The sequence below is a fragment of the Mastomys coucha genome, unplaced genomic scaffold, assembly GCF_008632895.1.
Source record: "Mastomys coucha isolate ucsf_1 unplaced genomic scaffold, UCSF_Mcou_1 pScaffold5, whole genome shotgun sequence".
Classification (NCBI taxonomy): Eukaryota; Metazoa; Chordata; class Mammalia; order Rodentia; family Muridae; genus Mastomys; species Mastomys coucha.
In genome coordinates, this window is record NW_022196911.1 from 116,944,401 (window position 1) to 116,966,749 (window position 22,349).

The following is a 22,349-nucleotide window of genomic DNA, read 5'->3' on the forward strand; positions in this document are numbered from 1 at the left end:
TAGAGATTTATTTATTTATTATATGTAAGTACACTGTAGCTGTCCTCAGACACACCAGAAAAGGGCATCAGATCTCATTACGGATGGTTGTGAACCACCATGTAGTTGCTGGGATCTGAACTCAGGACGTTCAGAAGAGCAGTCAGTGCTCTTACCCGCTGAGCCATCTCACCAGCCTGCCTTCTTTGTTTTTTGAGACAGGGTTTCTCTGTGTAGCTCTGGCTGTCCTGGAGCTTGCTCTGAGTAGACCAGGCTGGACTCCAACCCAGAGATTTGCCTGCTTCTGCTGGGATCAGAGCTGTGTGCTGCCTCTGCCCAGCTCTTGGCCACACTGTATGTGATTGCATCCCTTTGGTGGGAGAATCTCCTGCTAGGGACAGTGGAAGCAGAGGCACACTGTGGGCTGACGATGCCTGCCAGCGGTTCCCGCCTCGGAAAGTGACATTCAGCTCAAGGAAGCTGGAGAGGTGATTTGGGGGTTTGTCCTGGCCAGCACAGCACCTATGGAGTAGCAGCCCATTGTGGTCTGGTCACCTGGAGGGACAGCCCCAGACTTGTCTTCTAGCCAGGAGCTGCCTATGAGCAACCACTTTGGTTTCACTATTGGATTTCTTTGCTACCGTCTGCCTGTCTCTGCATTCACTGGCACTGTAGGGCTGACATGCAGCTCAGCCGTGAGCATTTGCTTCTGCCACTAACAGACCAACTCGACTCCTTTCCTGAATCCTAGCAGACACACCTCACACCCATCCAGAACCCACCCCTCATCCCTGTCCAGATCATCCTGCGTTCTGTGCCCCTCCCACTGCCAGGTCAGTTTCCTACACGCAGGTGAGCGTGAGGGGGAAGATGTGTTCAGCTGCTCCGTCTGCAGAGGCAGGAGCCGTGCGTGGGACACAGCAGCTTGGTCTTGGATGATGGAGATGTGGATGAAGTCAATGGACAGTGCCAGATGGCATGCCCAGCTAAGGTCCTTTGACCTGGTTCTGCCTTCTGTCCCTGCATGAATCTTTGTTGAGATACGACTTTTCTTGTAGTCTATAGCATACATCTATATGAGACACCACCCAGAATCCCAGATCTTCTCAACGTGGGGCCCAGTACAGTACACAAAGCTGAGGGCTGTCCTTGGCTCCACCACCCAACTTAGTATTTGTTGCTGCAAAGCTGAAGCTTCAGAGATGGGAACAGTAAGAATGACTGCTGGGTCTTTAGAGATGGCTCAGTGGTTAAGAGCACTGGCTCTTCCAGAAAACCCACGTTCAATTCCAAGCACTCACATGGCAGCTCACAACCACCTGTAACTCCAGTACCAGGGGATCTGACTTCCTCTTCTGGCCTGAGTGGGCCCTTTCCTGGGGCTGTGTTAGCTGCTCTTCTGCATGGGAGTAGCCATCTTCTGCATGAGGGGGCCTGGGCATGCCCTTTGGGAGCTAGAAACAGGCAGCACACCTCAGTCTTTCCACCAGGGGCCACTGTTCGGTTGTTCCCCTCTCCTGCAAGGTTGGGTTAGATGTGGCCTGACCTTTAGGCTTTGTCCCCCACCTCCTATTGTTACACTTGTATAAAGATAACCCCTGGTATCTTGAGGGCTCTGCCTGCTACACTACTCAAGAATAACCAGTTACCATGGAAACTGATGCAGTTTGTTGGAGGGAGCCTGAGTTTATGGGACAATCCAGTGGCTCTTTCAGGGCTTGCATGCTGAGCCAGGCCACAGTACAGTTGGCCTTTCTGTCTGCATTACAGGAACACTAGGCAGGCTCTGGGCACCACGTCCTCCCCAGAGACTCAAGCATATGTGTGGGAGGTGAGCATGACCTAGGTCACCTCAGTGGTAAGGTCAGAGATTCCACCTGGCAGCCCTAAGGGTGAATTATAAATAGAAACCACTGTAAGCCCTGCACGGAGAGCAGGAGCAAGCAGATTACTTGCTGATTAGCAGAATGGGGATTTGCTAGCAGGAAAGGTACTATCTCAAGGAGTGTGGGAAGAGCTGGGTTAAGAATCCATCCACAGAGATCTGCCCAGGTGTACCTGATGGTCCTGGGGCAGCCTCTGACAGATGGCTTCAAAAATCTAAAGAGGAGAGCACTAGCTGAGACTTCATGATATAGCACGAGGGCTTCATGATATTCCGAAGCATGCTTCCCCATCTCTTGCCTCCCAGGAGGTGTGAGGGGCTTCACTGTCTTTTCCCTCCAGGAATCAATGTCTCAGCCAATCAGGATGAAGAACTGGATCATGAGACATTCCTGATGCAAATCGACCAGGAAACGAAGAAGTGTACTTTCTATTCCAGCACTGGGGGCTACTGGACCTTAGTCACTCACGGGGGCATTCAGGCCACAGCCACACAAGTGTGAGTGCACCTGTCCTTGTCTCTGTCACCTTGACCACCATCACCCTCACAACCACAACTGTCACATCCTCCCCATCACCGTCACCTTTCTGGTTTTGTTTTTTGTTTGTTTTTTTTTTTTTTGAGAGAGGGTTCACTATGTAGCCTTGGATGGCTTGGAACGTAGCTTCCAACCCAGAGATCTGCCTCCGCTGGGATTAAAAGTGCATGCCACCACACCTGGTGGCCACTGTCACTTTGGTCACCTCCACCAGCACTCTGAGCACAGCCTCAGTGGTGAGAAGAGCAGCCCATCAGCAACTGGTGTGGGGAGTCACTCCTACTGATAACGGGGACTTCTGTGGAGGACAGGTGGAACCGAGGAGGATTAGGGAGGCCAAACTCTGTACCCCTCTCTCTGAGATCTTCCCTCTCCCCCACAGTTCCGCCAACACCATGTTTGAAATAGAATGGCATGGCCGGCGGGTGGCACTTAAAGCCAGCAACGGGCGTTATGTGTGCATGAAGAAAAACGGGCAGCTGGCCGCCATCAGCGACTTTGTGGGTGAGCATTCCCTACCCCTGTAAGGTGGGGCAGCTCTCCATCCAGCGACTTTGTGGGTGAGCATTCCCTGCCCCTGTAAGCTGGGGCAGCTCTCCATCCAGGCTCTGATCTCAACATCCGGGAAGAAGTCAGACCCCCAGGTGGTTTTTCCTTTCCTGTCTTTGGGGAATCTTGGGCACCTCCTTACCACCTTCTATATTAGGAACACCTGTTTCTATGGTGCTAGGCTCCTTGCCACAGCAGCACATTAGGCAGTGGCACACCGGGACCCCCAAGTCCACAGGCTGGAAAGGACGGGGGGGGGGGACAGGAGTGGTCAGTCCACAGTACCCTCTCCTGCAGGTGAGGACGAGCTGTTCATCCTCAAACTCATCAACCGACCCATCCTGGTGCTGCGCGGCCTAGATGGCTTTGTATGCCACCGTCGAGGCTCCAACCAGCTGGATACCAACCGTTCCACCTACGATGTCTTCCACCTGAGCTTCAGGGATGGTGCCTATCAGATCAGAGGTGTGGGAGAGAAAAGTACAGGGGACTCCGGGAGGCTTGGTATTCGTGGGCCCTGCTAACCTCCAGCCTTGCCCCCAGGCCGTGGAGGTGGGTTCTGGTACACTGGCAGCCACGGAAGCGTGTGCAGTGACGGTGACTTGGCGGAAGATTTCCTCTTCGAGTTCCGAGAGCGCGGCCGTTTGGCCATCAGAGCCCTCAGTGGCAAGTACCTGCGTGGAGGTGCCTCCGGGCTGTTGCGTGCTGATGCCGACCTGCCTATGGGGGACGCTCTCTGGGAATACTGAGGACTCACAGGGGGCCAACCCCAGAGCCACTGACCTAGCATTAAACCTCTGTTGTGGAGCTGCTGTGGGCTCAAGCTGCCACTTAGTAGTAGGTAGGGTGTGCACCCTGGAGTTCCCAAGTCCCCTCTGCACAGCACTAGAGCTCTGCCCCTGGGAAAGCCCTCCCCTTTCTGTGCAAGCCTCTCCCCTTAGTCTACATACCTCAGGGCAAGGGCCATGGCTAGAGGTGGGGGCTGCCTCTGTCCCCTCACCCCATCTTGCCCCAGCAGTTGCTAGGTTTTGGGTCAGAGACTGAGGAAGGCCCTCCAGCCTTGGGGCTCAAAGTCCTCTCCAGTGAGTCCAGGACTGAGTTGAAGTGAGGAGGCAAGGTGGGAAGCATGCTGGGAAGGAAGTGATGGCAGGATCCTTACCCTCACTGTTAGGATTGCCCTTAGCTTACCCAAAGTGACTAGGGACACGTGTCAGGGACTATCCCTACTGACTCTTGGCATTAACCTTAGCAGCCATCCTGAGTGGGCCAGGTCTCAGAATCTGGTAGTCCATGGCCTGCAGTGTTCCAGATGTCAGGCATGCCTAGCATGTACAGGGACATAACACAGGTGCTGAACAAGATTGGGGATCCAGCTGGAATAATGGTGACTCTTCCTCCAGGATGATACATCAAGTGTGACTCTCCAGCTAGGATCAGTATTTCTTCTCCTAAGCCTGGTGTGGGCTCTACTAATTCAGCCAGTGCCAAGGATAACAGGCCACAGCCCAGATGCAGGCCTGTGTCCAGGTGCCTAAGTAGGCTGAGGAGGTAGGAGAGCATCGGCACTAGCCCCCAAGGACAGGAGATCCAGCTCCCAAGATGTGCTCAAATTCAGGCTAAAGAGGAGACTCGCAATCTCTGTGGGGTGTAACGGCAAGTAGGGGACACTAATGTCAACTCTGACAGAGACTGAACCAGTGCAGCCTAGCAGACACCTCCTTTTTCCAAGGTGGGCCCTTTACATCCTGTGTTGAGAGTACACTACATAAAGGAGCCCGAGTAGCCTTGGGGAAAAGTTGTGGACAGGGCTCTCAGCAGTCCATCTGGGGCCAAGGTAAGTCAGCAATCGTGGGAATGAGGGTTACAAAAGCCAGTCTTGTACAGACTCACAGTGCTGTCTAGAGTGGGCCTGTTCCAGTCCCATGTAAATTCCCTGTGAGGTGAGGGTAGCAGGAGCCAGTAGCCTCAGTCTGGCCAGACCTTGAAGGGCAGATCTTTGGCCCCAAATGGCCACAGCAGCCTTGGTGGAGGGTACATAGACACTGAGGGGGGCCCTTTGGTCAGAGGGCAAGGGGAAGCTGGGAAGGGTTGCCCCACCCTACTGCACAGAGCTCAACAGAGAACAGAACATAACACAGAGGCGGAGGCAGAACTGAGTGGACTTCAGTGGACACCTGGAACTTCACGAAAAGGCAGCTTGTCAGCACCTCACAGACAGACAGCAGGAGCAGGCAGAGCTCTGCAGACACACTCCCTCCCACAGCCATGACAGCACCAGCATCAGGGCAGGGCCCAGCTGAAGGAGGAGGGTGGGACAGGGGCTGAAGAGCAGCACAGTGCTGGGGGCAGCCCCGTTCATCGCTGGGAGCCCTCCCATGGTCTTTGTGCTTTGGTTGCAGTGAGCACTCTGCCCCCTGGTGGCCCCAGAGAGGCAGTCAGCGCTCCTGGGGTGTGCTGGGGTCAGCAGCAGAACAGTCCCAAATGTGCAAGTCTGAGCCCCAGAAACCCTGTGTCTCCATGGCCTGAGTTCTTGGGTGACGGTACTTCCCGTTGGGGTGCAGAGGTTTCAGTTGAGGGGTGCTGCCAGGCAAGCCCCAAGTGTGTCCCGCAGTGACATGGAGCTGGCCAGCAGCTGTCAGGAAGAGGAAGGCATGAGGCACTAAAGCTGGGTGGGTTCAGACAAGCCTTCCTGACTACCCAGGGGGCAGAGATGCCTGAGCAAGGGAACCCAAGGGCTTTCCCATTCTGGGTAAACCACCCAGGTCAGCATACTGACAGAGAGAGGACCAGGACCTACCTGGTCACAACAGGACGAGGCTAGGGTTGCGCAGCTGCTTGTAAATCTGCAGGAGTTTCTGGGCTGTGGAGCAGGAGCTCACTTCGTCTTCTGTGCACAGCTGGTCACGCAGTGCTTGCACCTCACGAAGCAGTTCCTGTGGGCAGGTAGCAAGGTCAGCTCTGTACCCTGACCTAGGGACATCTTACACTTGGGAGGTAGTAGGTAGTTCAGAAGGAGCAATGGGTCACACGGCCTTAAATATGGCACACACAACTGCACGGGTATGGCCAGGCAAATGGGAAACGGACATGACCCAGTACATTCTGGGTCTCAGGCAGAGTGCAGCCCACACTGGGAACTGGGCAGCCCCATGGCTGGTGTCTTCCTTACATGCCATCTGGGGACACTCCTCACACCCAGGCACCGGGGCTTACCTGGTGGTTGGCGTGGATCTGCTGTAGATACTGCATGCGGAGATCAGGTGGGCTGGAGCCTTGGGCTGCTTGTTCTGTGACCATAGTCTGGAGGACATAAGGGTGTGTGTGCATATGTGTGCATGCGTGCATATGTGTGCATGGCACTGGAGAGTGCTTTCAATTGTCCAGAGTAGGTGCCTGAGTCTAGAGGGTACGGTCCTACTGCTCCTCCAAGCCCACTCATTCACCCACTAGTGTTTTCCACCCTGATTCACCAGGACTTTCTTCAGAGCAGCAGGAGCTCCCACATGACTGTAATTAAGACATTCCTGGAGTTTAAGTCAGGGCTTTATATAGTCCAGGGTAGCCTCAAGCTTACTATGTAAATTAATTCTTGGCCTTGGATCCCTGATTCTCCTGCGACAACCTAACTAACACATTCTAGGATTTGGGGATACTAGGACTGACCAAAGAGACTTTGTGTTTGTTTGAGGTAAGTTTCTCTGTGTAGCTCTGGCTGTCCTCGAACTTGAAAAGATCTGTGTGCCTTTACCGCAGAAGTGCTGGGATTAAAGGTGTACACTACCACACCTGGCTTAAAAAGCCTTTTTAGCCTAAATCCCAATTTCCCTTCTGTGGCTCAGACAAGCATTGGGCTGGGCCCTAGGCAGGACCCCAATCTGATCTGTCTTTCTCACTCTCTGTGCAGACTCACTTAGTGCTGGGCATTCATTCCCGCGTTTTGAAGGCAGTCTAGCTTGCTAAATGCTATGAGGCCTGAAAGGTGAGGACCTGGTGACCCTTTCAGATATGAGCAAAGCCTCCTGGGGAGACCTGCCTCAGCCTGGAGAGGGTCACCTATGGGAAGCTAACATCCCCACTAGACCCTAGCGGCTGTGAGCAGATTCCTGTCCTTAAACCATGAAGGTGTGTGGCTGCAGCTGCCCTGAATGCCACCTAAGGGCACCTGTACCATGTGATTCTTTATCAAGATTGACTGTGTCCCCTTGAGATCACACATGATCCCTTGAATGCAGCTTTTTTGAAATGGGGTCTTGGGGGATGACCAAGATAAAGTCAACAGATAGCCTTAATCCTATGAGGCTATGTCCTTATAATAGTAAATTTGAGCAAAAGGAGGCAGGTCTCTGGAGGCACCACTGCTTTGGAGACTCCCCTGCACCACACCTTGGAGACTGAACTCCTGGACGCACGAAGCCGGCAGCTGTCACACACGAAGCCGAAGCCTGTCACTCACTTCATGGAGTGCTCTTCACAACTGGAGTCATGTGCCAGGAGAACATATGGGCTGGCCTTCCAGCTCTGAACCCACTAGCACCTCCACCTGGCCCCCATTCACAGGGTTGTCAGCTGTCAGGTCCTGATTCTTAGGGGAAGCAGCACTAGAGCTCCAGGCTGAGGTGGGTGGAGGGCTGCAGCCAAGAACCAACTGCAGACCTTGCCTTGGGGCTGGGCCATGCCAGTCACAAGCAGGTGGCAGCTGACGACAGGAGGCTTGGGGCACAGGAGCAACTCTGACTTGGAAGCTCTTCATCTGAGTGGGCTGAGGCAGTGCTCAAGCAGCCACTCCATGGTGGTGGCCTCCCTGGCTGCCCCTCCTCACAGCTCAGGTACACTGGCCTGAAACCCACTCCTGGGGCTCAGACCCAGACACAACAAGCAACGACCAGAAACTTATCAGACATTCCTGAATGTGGGTGACACAGGGGCTGACAGGACACCTGGAGGGGAGGGTCACAGGGCAACGTATCATGTTGCCCACAGTTTCGTGGGTCCACAGAGGAAACCTAGCTAGGGGCTTTCTGCCTTTAGAGCCCTTTCCCAGAACCACCTCCTACCCCTGCTGGCTGTGGTACCTGTATTCGTCTGATGATGGCATGGTGCACCCTGCACATGTTGGCCAGAGAGGAGCTCTCCACTTGGATCTCCACAGCCTGGATGGGGCCTGCAGGGCTCAGATCAGTCACAGCAACCTGCAACAGATGAGCCCTTGAATAGCTGCAGCCTGCTCTGAGCTGTTCTTTACACTTTAAAGGTGAGCAGACTGGAGAAAGAACGGAGAGAAACCCGCCTGGGGGATGAGTCTGTCCGATCCTGTAGGACCCACCTCATTCTGAGCCACATCAGGACCAAGCTACACTTGGCTCCATGGCAGGAAGTGAGGTCCTGACACAGGAGCTGTCTGTGGGTTATCTCAGCCCCTTCTGGGAGGTCCTTGCTGTGCTAACTACAGGCTGGGTTGTCATGGCTCTCTCCACACAGTGGCGTAAGACTCAGAATGTGAGGATTGTAGAAAGGCCTGGGCAACCAATGGCTTCTCCGTGTGGCTGCAAGCACAGAGGATGTCCACTGACCGTAACTATGCCAGTTCCTACTCTTGGCCTAGGAAGTGTCTGGTTTAGAAGCTGGCCACAGTCTGGCTTGGAGGGTACAGTGGACAGTGGGGCTAAGGAGCTTGGAGGACATGGCCTGAGCTCTTGCCAGACAGAGCTAGTCTCTGACAGGAAGATATAAAGGTCTCTTGTGTGTGTGTGTGTATGCATGTGTGTGGGGGATATGGGCTGTCTCACTTGAAGGGTTACCTCGCCCTTTGGTGGCCCAACAGTTAGCTGTTACCAGCTTGGGATGGTTACAGCACTCGCTGTCCACTGTAACCCTAGCAGTGCACAAGAACGGGAACCCATGACGGACAGAGTTAGACAGGGCTGGTCCCCCACCTCCCTCTTTTTGGTTTTTTGAGATAGGGTTTCTCTTTATAGCCCTGGTTGTCCTGGAACTCACTCTGTAGACCAGGCTGGCCTCAAACTCAGAAATCTGCCTGCCTCCAGGGACACAATCTTGACGAGACTGATAGGCCAGTTAAAGTAACTCTTCATAAACAATGGCCCAGGGACCCGCTGAGGTCCATTTCCCCAAGAACAGACAAGTGGACCCTGCTTGCCTCATGGATGATGAGGTTGACATCCGTTCCATCTGGGGCTATTCCCTGGACGGAAGACAGTGCCTGGGCCCGCACAACATCCACAGCAGCGTTCTCAGCAAGGAGCCAACGCAGGGTGGCGCTGCACAGGTGAAAACCTGCAAGAGAGAGGTGCCTGCTGGAGCTTAGGCACCTGTGCGGCTTCCGCCAAATGCTCCTTTTCCAGTGCCGCCCAAGTGTCCCAAATGTTCAAAGCCCTTGTACAAGTAGGAAACTAGGCAAGTTACTCAAGAGGCAGGGAGGAATAGGGATTGTCAGGAAATCATGGACCCAGGACTCAGGTAGTCCTATGAGCCACACGACACACTGTCGTGCACAGACAAGAAATGCTGTGCAAGATTATTGTAGCTCTCTTCAGGACAGACTGAAACCAGATACACAACCCAACATCCATTGGAAGCAGGACAGAGGTACTGATGACCAGGACACTTCTGCCACAGATGCAGCCCCAAACAATACAAATGGCTCTTCACACAGTGGGACCAAAAGCCAGGTCCAGTGCTGTAATAGAACTCAGACAGACCAGCTTTTGGTCTGGAGACCCCAAGGTACACTGTGTGTGAGAACTTACCAAGCTGCTCTCTGGTGACATCAGTCTCTGCTTAGGTTGTACCACCTCACAGTTTTTAAAAAACACACAAAGGACCATGACAGGGCAACATGACACAAGATCCAACAGCAGTCTGGATGCAGTGGGACTCATAGAAGCCATGGGGAGAGAGAGGGACACCTGAATTCCACAGGCTGTAGGGCCCTGAAGCCAAAGTGAAGCCGGTCGTGCCACAAACCTGAGTGACCATCCTCTAGGGCAGCTCTGAGAAGGCCTGCAGACACCCTGATGGAGGCTGTGGATGGAGGCAGGTACTTGGCCCGCAGGGAGGCAGCACCAGTAGGCTCGCTGCCAGGGGCTTGGCAGGTCTTCAGGAAAGTTTCCACGGGCTCACAGGCAGGGCCAGGCACACGGGGGGCCTGTGCGTTGTGTGAGGCCACGCCAGGAAAGCGCAGGCACTGCAGCATGTCCACTGTGCGCTTGCACAGGGGTAGGCAGACGCCTCCTTGCTTAGGAAGGTTGAGAGGGAGCTTTTCCAGGTAGGGAACCTCTAGAGGGTCTGAGGGGGCCAGGGCCCCACCCACCACCTCCCTGAGGCTGTAGAAGAGCCAGCAGGACATGGTCACGGGCAGGTCAAGCACACCACTCTCACTAGGGCCCAGGGGCAACGTCACTTCCCGCCGACTGCCTGGGCCCAGTCTGTCCACTGGAATGGTGTACGTGAAAGCTGAGCCAGTCCCATCCAGGTCTAAGGCAGAGGAACTCGTCAGCACCTGAATACACAAGGTCCAGCCCTGGTCCAGGCTGAAGCTGCTGCTGTTCTCCAGCGTGCAGGTGGCCATCAGCATGTCTCGCAGCTCCAGGTGGCTCCAGGAGGTGGTGATGGTACATGCAATGGGCCGATCGCCCTCCTGTCTGGACAGCAGGGCACAGCTCACATTCATGGCCTCATTGAGACTTGTGATGGCCTTGTTCCGCTGGTCAACAGCTTTCTTCAGAAAGGACACTCTGCAAAGGACAGTCATGACATCCAGGAGAAGGAGATCACAGCAGAGGGGGCCTTGTCAACAGACCCCTGGGGGAAAGGGACCAGACCATGCATGGTTCAAGCACCAGCTCTCTGAGTGTACAAACAGCTCTCTGAGTGTGCAAACAGCTTCCAGGCCCAAGGAGTACATCATTCTGTCCTGACTATGAAATCTTTTGGAGGACACTTTACATTGTTTGACCTGATCTTTATTCTCAGCTACAGAAGGTAGGGCAGGATGGGAGATGCTGAACTGGCCCATGACTACTAGGGGTAAGCTAGCCCCATAGATCACCTCACATGTTCCCAATTAGCCCCTCTTTCCTTTTGCAACACTCCACAGTGACAGTAGGTGTTGGGCTTTGTGGGAATATCCTCAAGTCACAAGGCCATAAAGCCCACAGTCATGAGGAACAAGAGGGATTAGCACTGAAGGGGGTGGAGGACAGGCCAGGGAAAGATGTGCTCCTTGGGTCTGGTGCTGGAAGCTTTGCTGAGAGCAGGTCCCACTGGCCTCTAAGGAGGGTCCACAGAAGCAGCCAAGGGATTGGTATGAGAAGATTCCTGAGTCTGTCAGAGGGAAGAAAGAGTCTCTTGTCTTTTGAGGATTTGTGTGTAGATTTTTTTGGCCCCTGATGTAGACAGAGGCAGAGACAGCCACACAGATGGTTGTTAACCAAAACCTCCCTAGCCTGGGTCAGCTCCATACAGGATGCTGACCCCTAAGGATAAGGCACAAGCTCTACTTGTACCAGAGACTGAGAGAGACTACAGCTCACCTCTCAGAGACATCACCGATGTCCAAGAGCAGCTCCTTAATTTTCTGGCCTGCATTTGCCATGGTCATTTTGGCAGGCACAGGTGCCTCAGAATTCAAGTCCAGACTGCAGGTAATCAGGCGTCCTTTAGAAGACAGCGCCAGGAGATCTGTGATACCTGATGTGATACACACGCAGGGCCGGTCATAAATTTGGAGCAGCTGCCAGACACTCAGTGCTGTCTGCTCTGGGCTCCAGAAAAAGGACTGGCAGAGGAGCAAGGCAGTGCCCAAGGAAGGGAGACCTGGGAAGCCCACACCCAGGGTGTGTAGAGATGGGGACCACTGGTCTTCATATACATTTTGAAGTGCTACTCAAGATGGATATACCATACACGTGATACCACGGTGGCAACTGGTCCACACAGATAGGCCAAAGGAGGACACTGTATGGTGCCCAGTTGTTCAAATGCGTCACACAGCCTTCAACAGGCCACACAGAGCAAGGCTGCTGAGCCTACCAAAGAAAAGTGCCCTGGCGGCTAAGCTCTGCAATCTCTAACGTCTCTACCACATCCTCCTGCCCCGCCCCTGCCTAGGGGCTGCTGACTAGCCCAACCCCAACACAGCTCTTAATATGAACCCCGAACTGGGTGGTTTAGTAGCTGGAAGTCAGTTCATAGGTACCCTAGTTTCAGGCTGGGACCCCTCACCTGAAGTGGTTTGGATCTTTTCTTTGGGGTCGGTTTTTTTTTTCTTCCTGTTAATGTTTTCTAGAGCAGGCTTTAATATACTCTAAGGTGATCTCAATGGGAAGACACTGGGGGAGGGGAGAGATGTCTTCCTCTCACGCCAGACTCAGGCAAACCTAGCTACGGCTTCCTTAGAGAGCTCTGAGACACCCTCTGAATGGCTCATAAACAGGCCAAAGCAGGCTCCTCGAGCTCTCGGAGGACACGTCGGGATTTGGCCTGACCCGATTTGAGAGCTGCTATGGGAGATGCTCTTAAACCAACCCCACAAGCCGTATGCTTGTGGTGCTCAACTGAGGGGCCGCAGCCTAATTCCAGGGAGGACACACGTAGAGAGAGGTCCCTTAACCCTAAGACAGGAGTGAGTGACCTTCCAGTCTGTGATGAGCCTGCTGAGGAAAGCCCATAGCTGCTGGCTCACCAAACAGGAAGGCAAGGAGGAGGGGCAGCTTAGGAAGAGAGTGTCAAGGAGGAGCCTGCACATGCCTCTGTGATGCCGGAGAGCAGCTCATACCTGTAGGTGCCCTTGCTGTCACACACAGAGCGAGGGCACTGCAGATGTTCAGGCTGGCTGGACACAGCACGGAGGGCAGACCTCCTATGGCCCCATCTGGCTTCTCAGGGTCCCAAGGACTGTCTCTCCGAGTCAAGTCTACCACACAGAGGTCTGAGGGAGTGCTGTGGTACATGTGGCCACCCCTGCCACAGGCGGCACAGAGCACAGGCCCTGGGAGGCAATACTCACGAAGCTCTGGCACCAGATTCCCTGACTCGCTCCAGCTGGCCTTGATGGCCAGTGTCCGGCCCTGGTGACCAAGGGCCACTAGGCAGTCAGAGCACATATGCTCGCCAGGCAGCAGCTCTCTTGCTTCCTCCTCCAGAGGTTCTGCCCTCAAGGCCCCGATGAAGACCACGGGCTCCTCTAGGTGGTGGAGGATCTTGACCAGGACCTTCGGGTCACCAGGGGCTACCCCGGAAGTAACCAAGGCCTTCAGGACCACACAGCAAAGCTGACCATCGGGGAGACCGCAAAGGATCACAGGGGACTGCAGGAGGGTGGCATCGACTCCAAAGAGTAGACCAAAGAGGGCCTCCTCCAGTGTGAAGCACCCACAGCCCTGGGGGTGCCCATGAGGTGCCCTGGAGTCTGGTGGGAACACGCAGCACAGCACTGGCAGGAAGCAGGGGGCTGCAGGCTTCTCTGGCACCCCACCTGGTGGAGTGCAGGTGGACAGCTCCACCTCACCAACCTGGCCTCCAGGCCGAGGCCCCTCCCCTGCACAGGGATGCTCAAACAGCTGCATCTTCCACTGGGTGGGGCCCTGTGCCAGGGTGACCAGCATATCATCCAGCACAGTGAAGGCACAGAGGGCAGCTTCAGGGAGGACACAGGCATCTGAATCCACATGGATCACAGGGTAAGGGTGAGCCTCATCCTCTTTGTCCTCACAGGCCTGGCTCCCAGACCTTCAGGAACAATGGAACTGAGTCAGTATTGGGTGGGGTAGACTCAAATCATGCTCTGAGTAGGCTAGGCAGGAGACATCACAGGCCATTCAGCAGGTCCCACACACACGGATCAGCCAGAAACACAGCCCTGCAGACAAAGCTCATCAACGTGGGAACTATTCCTAAGGCAGCATCTGGGCTGTGAGCAATGAGTTCTAGCACAAGCCAATGGACAACGAACTTTTGCTGTCACTACTTCTCAGAGACACCTCCTTCTGAGACCCACTTCTAAGAGGTCTTGCCAGACACCTGAGGGCAATGACAGTGGTGCTCCTGGCTGCCTTCACTACCCAAGCCTCAACAGTTAAGAACTTCATGGAAGCAGATACTCTACTGCCACGCCTGCATATGCACAGGTATGGGAGGGTTCCAAGTGTAGGAATGCACGGCCTAGACCGCAGTCCCTTGCCTCCTACCACAATGTGCTGTCAGAGGCCGTCAAAAGGACCATTACAGGGACAAACCGCTCAAGGCTCAGAGGAAATGGAAGCAGGGCCCCCGGGGGACTCGACTTGTGCACTGGCAGGGCCGCGTAGGGCCACGCCCCCTCACCTGTCCAGTGAGTCCAACGACAGGCAGTAGATGCCAGTCCGAGCACACAGGACGTAGAGTGCCCTGCGGATGGCCAGGAGCTGCAGGTGCCATACCTGGTCGGGAAACTGGTACACGGCCTGGGCGCCAGGAGAGCGAGGTCAGGCGAGGGCACACACGGCCCCAGCTCACCTCGGAACGGCGCCGCCCGCCCGCCCGCCCGCCTGCCGCTCACCGTCAGTAGCCCGCCCTCCTGGTCATACACATAGACGAACTCGCGCCCGGTGGACAGAAAGACCTCCGCTTCATGTCGCAGAATAATCGGCTTCCCCGCCGCTCGGCCCCCGAGCGGGCAGCAGAAGTCCGACAGGTAGTGCACGCGCGAGGAAGGTCCCGCCATCGTGCGGGCACGGGGCCAGAGCTAAGCCTCGAGGGGCGGTGCCGCCTCCAGGCTTTACGGCCGCCCACGGCGCGGCGCGGCCTCCGCCGTAAAGCGGCCGCTGCGGAGGCGTGGCCGGGGCCTGCTGCAGGGGCGGGGACGGCTGCTCGAAGGGCCGCAAGAGGGCGGGACGCCCTGCAAGGACTGGAGTGCAGACATCCACCATGGCTTAACACAGAGCCACCGTTTACAGCTGGAGGCAGAAAGCCCGAGGATGGCCAAATAATGCAGTCCCGCAAGTTCGCTGGGGCCCACGTCGGGGCCCTTGCCTCAGATCACCTACCTGTTGAGCAGAGGTTGCTCTGGTGCAAGGCTGTATGCAGCACTTGCCCTCAGCACCGTTTTGTGACAGCACTGTGAGAGAACCACCCCTATAACACAGGCTCTCTGGAGTAGGGTGGTTCAGCACACTTGATCAGACCAGCCAGCCAGCAGAGCCTTCCCTCCACTCATGAACGCGGCAGGATGTGACAGTGGAGCAGAGGATGCCGAGAACCCTAAGGAGCTTGGTCTAAGTAAACTTAACATTTTCTGCAATGACAGCTCTACTTGCAGCTCCTTGAGCGAGCAGGCTGAGAATCCTACCCTGGTACTCATCAGGAGCTAGATGCTGCTGCCTATGCTTCTGGAGTTGCAGCTACTTGGGAGGTTGAGCAGGAATACTTGAGTTTGAGGCCAGCCCGGGCAACCTTGACTCTTAAAAGAACGCTCATCTGAAAGTCCCAGTGGGATGACAACCAGGCACAAAATGTCCTGTGAGCTTGGAACTAGTGTAGATGTCAAAACAACATCCTGGGGCTGGAGAGATGGCTCACCACTTAAGAGCACCTACTATTCTTGCAGAAGACCCAAGTTTGATTCCTAGCATCGACATAGGGAAGTTCACAACTCCCAATAGCTCCAGGGGCTCCCACATCACGATTTAAAAAAAAAAAAAATGATAAAAGATCAGTGGTGTCATATGCCTTTAATCCCAACACTCAGGATGAAGAGGCAGGTGGATCTCTCTGAGGTCAAGGCCAGCCTGGTCTACAAAGCTAGTTCCAGAACAGCCAAGCTTATGAAAACAAAACAAAAAGCCCTGTCTGGAACCAGCCTCCCAGCCCCCCAAATAATTTCTTAGGCTTTATAGTTGTAGCCTGTCTGTGCCTCCAGAGTTCTGGGAATGATGACAGTACTGGATCACCATGCCCAGCTGTAAATTCAAACAAACAAACAACAAAGCAAGAAAATAAAAATTAAAAAAAACCAAAGCACAACTTTAACCGGAGGGTGAAGCCTGGGCCTCTTTTATCATTTCTGGGTGGCCTCTGAAACGGATCTGAGCCGAGGTCCCAGGCTGCTCTGAAGACACCTTGGATGGAAACAAGTGGGAGATGAATTTCTTCTTCCTTTGCAGCATCGGAGTCTCCTCCAGAGTTGGAAGCACCCTCAGTTTATCTTCCGCACACCAGGTTCTAACACTCAAGACTGTCCCTATGCCTTACAAGGCAACACATCCATGCCACACCGGTGGAGAGTGGTTCTGGGCATAGGAACAATGCACTGGGAGCAGGACAATCGCTTCAGGTGCTTTTATTAGGTTCCACTGCAGGGCTGGGGTAAAAGAAATACTAGTCCACACCCAGCCAATGCATACCTATGAGCCCAAAGCAGAGCCGAAGCGGGAGCACCCATGTCCCAGAAGCAGGCTGGTCAGAGCAAGGCCAGGGCTAGACCCCATCTCTGAGCCTGAAGAGGACCATGGCAGCCACTGGGTTCACGTGGATGGGTGTGCTCACAGGCACCTCTTTTCGAGCTGTAGTGCCTGATGATAGTAGGGATTAGAGGTGGGACCAGGGCCACCCCCATGTAGGAGGAGGTAGCTGAGCCGCCCAGGTCTGAACCTTCTGTAGGGCTCACCCCAAGCTGGTAGTTTTAGCTTCACTCTCTTTGGACAATAAAATAAAGTGCATTACTGAACAAAGAGTAACTCAAAACCATAAGCAGAGAAATCACAAAAATTTCTTTAGCTAAAAGTCAGAGAAAACAAGAATTACGTGGATGCCAGAACATGAGAGTGTAATTAACTCTGTAGACAAAGATGAATGGGGGATAGGCCATGGCAAACAGGGTTCCAGAGTCTCTGCTGCCTGCCCAGCACTGCCTGCCCAGCATTGCGTAATGGTGTGATTGGCATCAGAGACACAGCTAAGTTGCAGACACAGAAATGACAGGACATCCAGTCTACCAGACTTAGGGACCAGAAGAAACAGAAATGGGAAGCCCTAGCCAGGGACACTCCGAAGAGGGAGATTAGACAGTCCTCAGCACTTTCTCTATATACTGTTGGCAGTAGCTGGAGAGATTGCTTGCCTTGCTCTCCACCACTCCTAACCTCCAGGATGACCCTGTCAATACCAAACCAAGCCCATTAGCTCCAGAGTTCCAGGGCTTTAGCTTCAGATCTCATGCCAAGTGAGACCAATGGTTGCTAGCCAGTCCTGCCACACAATAACCTAGCAACAAGTGTTCTGTCCACAGGGCCAAAGATGCAGAAGGAAGCATGGGTGTGTTCTACTAAAGTGACACACATGGCTCCCAGCAGTCCACAGTTGGCATGGCCTTTCCCAGGGTGAAGGACAGCTGACTTAGCTCTCATTAAGGCAACGAGGCATCAAGATATCCATGTCTTACCTGGGTAAGGGCTGTCATAATACAGCCACACAGGGCCCTCAGAGACTGTTTCTATTGGCCTCACAGTGGTCACATGGGCACCTTTTCTAGGCTTTCTCAACTGCCACAGCACTGTACAAGAAGGCCATAGTGTAGGGACTCGTTGGGTAAAGGAACAGTGCTAGGAGAGGGGACCAGAACTCCAGGGCTGCTCACAGACATGAGAAGGGGCTGACTGTCAGGCAAGAGCCACTACTGCTCTGATGAATCACCCATGCTACCAACTGCCACTGCCTGCAACGTGGCAGGAAAGTCTCAGGCACTGAGGTTTGCTTCAGAGGAGAAATGATGGTGGCCTCCTGCCCAATAAACCACCCAAGAGGGGCTGCACTGAAGGAGGAAAGAGCAGAGTTAAATCTCTCACTCCCATCTGTGCAGTTTTATCTTTAAAAAACAATAAATAAAAGTTTCCTGGGTGGGAATTACTGATAACTGATGATTTCAGGCAAGTAAAGGGCAGTGACCTACGACACTGCATGTCAGATCAAGACCACCACACCCTAGCCACACACGCTCCCAAAGGAGGGACATAGCCCCACAGCAAGGGAACAGAGACAGCCAGGAACATCCATCCATCCAAATACTGGGGGAGAAGGTGGGAAGGCAGAAAACAAAAATCATAGAGGAAGGACAGATAGCTGGGTGACAGCAGCACCCTCTCTGTGCACCCCCAATTTCAGGTGATTGGCTGGAGGTGTTCAGTCCCTCCAATACAGCGGGGAGCTATTAACCAAATGAGGCATGTGGGGTGCTCTTGGGCAGGTCTGCTCTGCCTTTCCAGTTGGGAGGTTCTGTTCAACCCCAGCACAGCAGCTGGGGTTCTTTCTCTTCAAGCTCTGCACTGAGACGCTTCAGTGTATCTGGAAAACCAGGGTAGCTGGCTCCACTGTGTCAGGGCTGTGGGCTTCAGGCCTTATAGGGAACATGTGGCGCTCCAGACTCCAGAGAGGGCTGGGCTGGCCCAGTCCCATGCAGCAGAGGCCCAGAGCCCTAGGTCCGGGGGAGGCTGCACATCTCGCAGTGGCCTGTGCCTGGTTGGTTCATGAAGGTGCAGTGCTGACAGGCCCACATAGCAGAGGTAGCAGCCCGTGCAGAGCCCCCAACTGCACCGAACTCATGGAGGCCTGGGAGCTGCACACCAACGGTGCCTGGAGGGTAAAGTGAGAACATGTCATGTCTGCACAGAAAAAGACATCTCCTGAGAGCCGCATGGCAGGGCAGGGTGGCTCAAAAGCCCCTACTGCTTAAGCCCAAACTGTCAGCACATCAACTGTTCTGGCTCCAGTAAGCAAACACCTCCCTACTCGCACTTGAAGTATGTTCTCCTGTTGCTAGGTATTTCTGCGAGAACCATCACACCCCTGCAGTGAGCATCTGCGTAGATTCACCCTCACATAACTCTGTGGGCTTTCTTTGTATCTTCCTTTGCCCTGGCAAAGGTTCAACAGTGAGACTGCTACATCCCAGGCCAAATATCTGTAGTGTAGTTTCCTAAGAAACTCACACCCACTCCCGGTAGAATTCAAGTCAACCTGCCTGCCCATGTTCTCCGCAGTGCCTGATACTGTCAGGTTTGTTTGTTTGTTTGTTTTTTTAGTACTCTGATGGGCATGCAGTGATATGGGCATGCATGTTTTTGTTGCCATGTCCTTGAAGAATGATAGTATATTCCTATATCTTCCTCTGCAAACCGTTAATAAGTCCAGCCAAAGTGGCTACCTAGGTCTGTCCCTTTGCCTAAGCACTTCAAGGAGGCACCGGGGTCAGAGCTCCAGTGTATAAGCAACAGAGCTTATGTTCTATACATTGACTATGACCTTGGCAGAAGGGAACAGAGAACACTTACTGCATAGCTGCTCAATGGTGGCCCACTGTTCAGACTTTTTCCATGTCTGTGCTAGCTCCTCATTTCTGGTCCTCACGGCTTCTAGCAGCAGGCTGATACTGTCCTGCAAGAAGCCACAAGGAGGGTTTCATTTTGCTCTGATTGAGGGGAAAACACTCTTACTATTTTTTTCTCTTAGCATCAATAAATCTTTCAAAGAAAATTGAGAAAGAATCTCAGAACCTGTCGCTGCAAAATACAAGATGCCTTAGGCCTGTCACCTCCTATTCAGACAGCAGGGATGACCACAACCAGGAAAACCAGAGTTCCTCATGTAGAGCACCATACTGGGTTCTGAACATGTCATCCATGCCTAGCTAGGTGCATGTATGTTATTATGAATGTACTCCCAGCAAGATAAAAGGACAATTACAAGCTGCTAGACAGAAATATCCTGGGAAGGACAGACAGCTCTATTTAATCACCCTCAAGGAAAGAGATGGAGTTAGAGTGATCAAGTTCAGGTGACTTGTTCCTATCTGCTTTGCTTTTCTGTGGACTCTCAAGCTGTGAATGCCCAAGGCATGCACACAGGCTTCCTGGTGTGACCTGCTGCCCTGCTCTGTTCAGAGAGCACCCACCATCTGCAAAACATTCACAGTCATTCTCCCTTATGGTGTATCTCTAAAATGCCAAGTGTGCAATGGTGTGTGCAGGACCTGGAAGTTGGCAAAACCTCCTGGGCTCAGGCCATTAGCAGTGCTGCCTCATAAGATGAGGAGGCATCAGGAAACTTCAGAGACATTGGTTCTGAAGCTGTCTCAACTGTGGGGTCCCCAGGGCTCCAGGCTAGATAGAGGACATAGCTCATTCCCCTCTGCTCTCCAGATAATTCCCAATAACCAAACTGTCCCTCACCATGAAGGCTAAAGGTCAAATACTCCATCAACAGTAAATAAAGGTCCCTCGAGAAGCACTGTGGCCTGCATATTCTCACGTGCTGGACATGGGGTGGCTATCGCTTGACACCAGTCCTTGGGAGCTGAAAGAGCAAAAGGGCAGCAGAGCTGATACCTGCAGTGGCATGACTTCATTGGTGACCAGAAACAGCAGGAGATGGAAGTCGGAGATGGTATCCAAGAACACGGATGAGGTATTCTGGGACAAGTAGGTGGCCAAACTATGGAAGTCCTAAGGAACGAGTCAAAAGGAAGGAAAAAAAAAGTTTATCACAAATCCCTAGCATTAAAAAGAGTGTTGCTTCCTACTAAACAAGTACACAGTAAACAACACAGATATACTATCCTGTTTCAATAACCACCAAGTAACTACAGAAGAGGTGCAGAGAGCCGTAGGGCTAATGTGACTTTCCTGCTCGGGGGAGACCTTAAGCACAACTGACCCAGGTATGTAAGTGGGTTCAGATCCAAGGCATTGCTCAGGTAAACAGAAATCATCCCTTACCTACCCTGGCTGTCTGTACCAGTCTGGCCTTGAAATCAGAGAGATGCCTGCCTCTGTCTCCTGAGTGCTTGGATTAAAGGCATACACCTGGTAAGGACAGCTTTTAAACAACCAGACACATTCAAGAGGACCACCGCGAGCGGGCATCTCAAAGGTCTGCCAAGTAACTGGCACCACCCTGCACCCTCAGGCATCTAACATATCTGGGTAGACAGGCTGTGAGGAACCACACCACAAGTATTACAGCTGTTCCTCAGCCAATCAGATCCTGAAATACTGGTACCAAGCAATCCCAAATGACTCAGGAAGTCTGTACTGGGCAGAAATGGAACTCAATCCTGCTTAGATCTAAGGTTAGTGCAAAGGATGGGGTAAGAGATATGAACAGAGCCCATCAACACCATATGCCAGGCCACGTGGGACCCAGAGAAGCCTGATGGACCCCACAAGCCCGAGAGCAAAGCAGGGAAGACCAACAGGAACTAAGACTGTCTGCATCACTACTGTACGAGACACTCACATACAAACCAGAGACAGCTTGGTAGACAACAAAAAGTGATAAACAATATTGGAAACATCAAGAAGCCAAGTGAGGATGGATTTCTGACAAGCCTGGCCCATGGATTTAAGCATAGTTATCTATTGCCTAGTAAAAGGGGCATCTAAGTTAACAGGGCCTAATGGGACTGGTCAGATAAACAATCAAGGGAGTGTGGAAATGGCACTTTTTGGGAAAATCAGACCAATGTTAGATAAAAATTAGAAGTTCCTTTAAATTCTGTCTCTAAGACAAAGAGCTTACCTGTGTTTCACCCAGTACATCCCGGTTTTCAATAGGAAATGGATTTTGAGAAATAGAAAAAGTGTAAACTGGATCCTTGGGGAAGGTGGTTGTGATCTAAAGAACAGCAACAACAAAAAAAACCAGACTGTAACACTGTGCCAGAACATGATGTACTCTCCCACCTATGCAAGAATCTCGGCACTCAATATAAGCTGGGTTAAGGAGACTGTGTCTTCCTCAAATAATGATCTTCAGACCCTGAGAACAACATCGACAGTTTGTGTGTGTGTGTTTTGAGGCAGGGTTTCTCTGTGTAGCCATGGCTGTCCTGGAACTCAACTCTATAGATCAGGCTGACCTTGAACGCACAGATCTGCCTGTCTGCCTCCCAAGTACAGGAATTAAAGGTATGCGTGACCACTGCCCAGTAAAAATGTGTATATCTTACTGGGTTCACATGTGAGCAGCTCCTGGCTGTTCAGCGGCTGCATGATACTTATAGTATTGCAGCACTATAGATGTATATGACCAGCTCATCTTGCTCAAATCAGGGAACTGCAGAAAGGAATGGAACACCAAAAGGCAAGAGACAGACTAAAAGCATAAAATTCTCAATACTATGCTTGGAAGCAAGTGTGGAGTCAGCCTGTATAGACCTGAGAATTCCCTGTGACTTCCATGAGGCCCACAGCTCTGCAGGCAGGGCAGGGCAGTTGTTTCCTCCAAGGTAAGTAAACCAAAGTCAAGACTCTACTGAAGGTAAGCCATCTCTCCAATTCCAGCATGCTTTGGTTAATAGCAGAGGGCATTTTCAATCTAACACAATCAATACAAGCCTCAGGGTCACTG

At 53.0% G+C, this 22,349-nt stretch overlaps 3 protein-coding genes across 4 annotated transcripts in view; 1 reads left to right on the plus strand and 2 right to left on the minus strand.

Annotated features, from left to right (window-relative positions):
• Positions 1-3,763, plus strand: part of Fscn2 (fascin actin-bundling protein 2, retinal) — a 6,901-nt gene extending 3,138 nt beyond the window's left edge. Inside the window, exons 2-6 of one of the 2 annotated variants that reach the window (XM_031354123.1) lie at positions 2,206-2,362; positions 2,785-2,925; positions 3,047-3,049; positions 3,190-3,416; positions 3,495-3,734. In XM_031354123.1, the coding sequence (XP_031209983.1) occupies positions 2,206-2,362; positions 2,785-2,925; positions 3,047-3,049; positions 3,190-3,416; positions 3,495-3,700 (734 nt within the window). In that variant the 3' untranslated portion in view covers positions 3,701-3,734. Of the gene's footprint in view, positions 1-2,205; positions 2,363-2,784; positions 2,926-3,046; positions 3,050-3,189; positions 3,417-3,494 lie in introns of both variants that reach the window. The other variant, XM_031354124.1, reaches the window with a different exon arrangement.
• Positions 3,764-5,093: 1,330 nt separating this feature from the next.
• On the minus strand, positions 5,094-14,848 carry Faap100 (FA core complex associated protein 100). Its single transcript, XM_031354120.1, has 10 exons — positions 14,509-14,848; positions 14,295-14,413; positions 12,748-13,700; positions 11,504-11,660; positions 9,936-10,705; positions 9,109-9,245; positions 8,024-8,140; positions 6,165-6,251; positions 5,749-5,884; positions 5,094-5,583 (listed from the first exon to the last, which is right to left on the minus strand). Exons 1-9 carry the CDS (start codon positions 14,671-14,673, stop codon positions 5,753-5,755), a joined length of 2,637 nt encoding a protein of 878 aa, XP_031209980.1. The 5' UTR covers positions 14,674-14,848; the 3' UTR covers positions 5,094-5,583; positions 5,749-5,752.
• A 1,423-nt stretch (positions 14,849-16,271) lies between these two features.
• Nploc4 (NPL4 homolog, ubiquitin recognition factor) overlaps positions 16,272-22,349 on the minus strand; it is a 52,541-nt gene continuing 46,463 nt past the window's right edge. The window contains exons 14-17 of the mRNA XM_031354121.1: positions 21,519-21,614; positions 20,327-20,443; positions 19,274-19,376; positions 16,272-18,575 (exon numbers count right to left, since the gene is read on the minus strand). Of these exons, the coding sequence (XP_031209981.1) occupies positions 18,418-18,575; positions 19,274-19,376; positions 20,327-20,443; positions 21,519-21,614 (474 nt within the window). The 3' untranslated portion in view covers positions 16,272-18,417. The remainder of the gene's footprint in view (positions 18,576-19,273; positions 19,377-20,326; positions 20,444-21,518; positions 21,615-22,349) is intronic.

Bases quoted from the DNA above. Each gene is read 5' to 3' on its own strand.
- Faap100 (XM_031354120.1), bottom strand. From the start codon at position 14,673: ATGGCGGGACCTTCCTCGCGCGTGCACTACCTGTCGGACTTCTGCTGC. The intron at 10,706-11,503 runs GTGAGCTGTAGT...TGTCCTTTGCAG, and splicing joins ATCGGTGATGTCTCTGAGAG to AGTGTCCTTTCTGAAGAAAG. The intron at 9,246-9,935 runs GTTTGTGGCACG...TCTCTCTTGCAG, and splicing joins CCTAGAGGATGGTCACTCAG to GTTTTCACCTGTGCAGCGCC.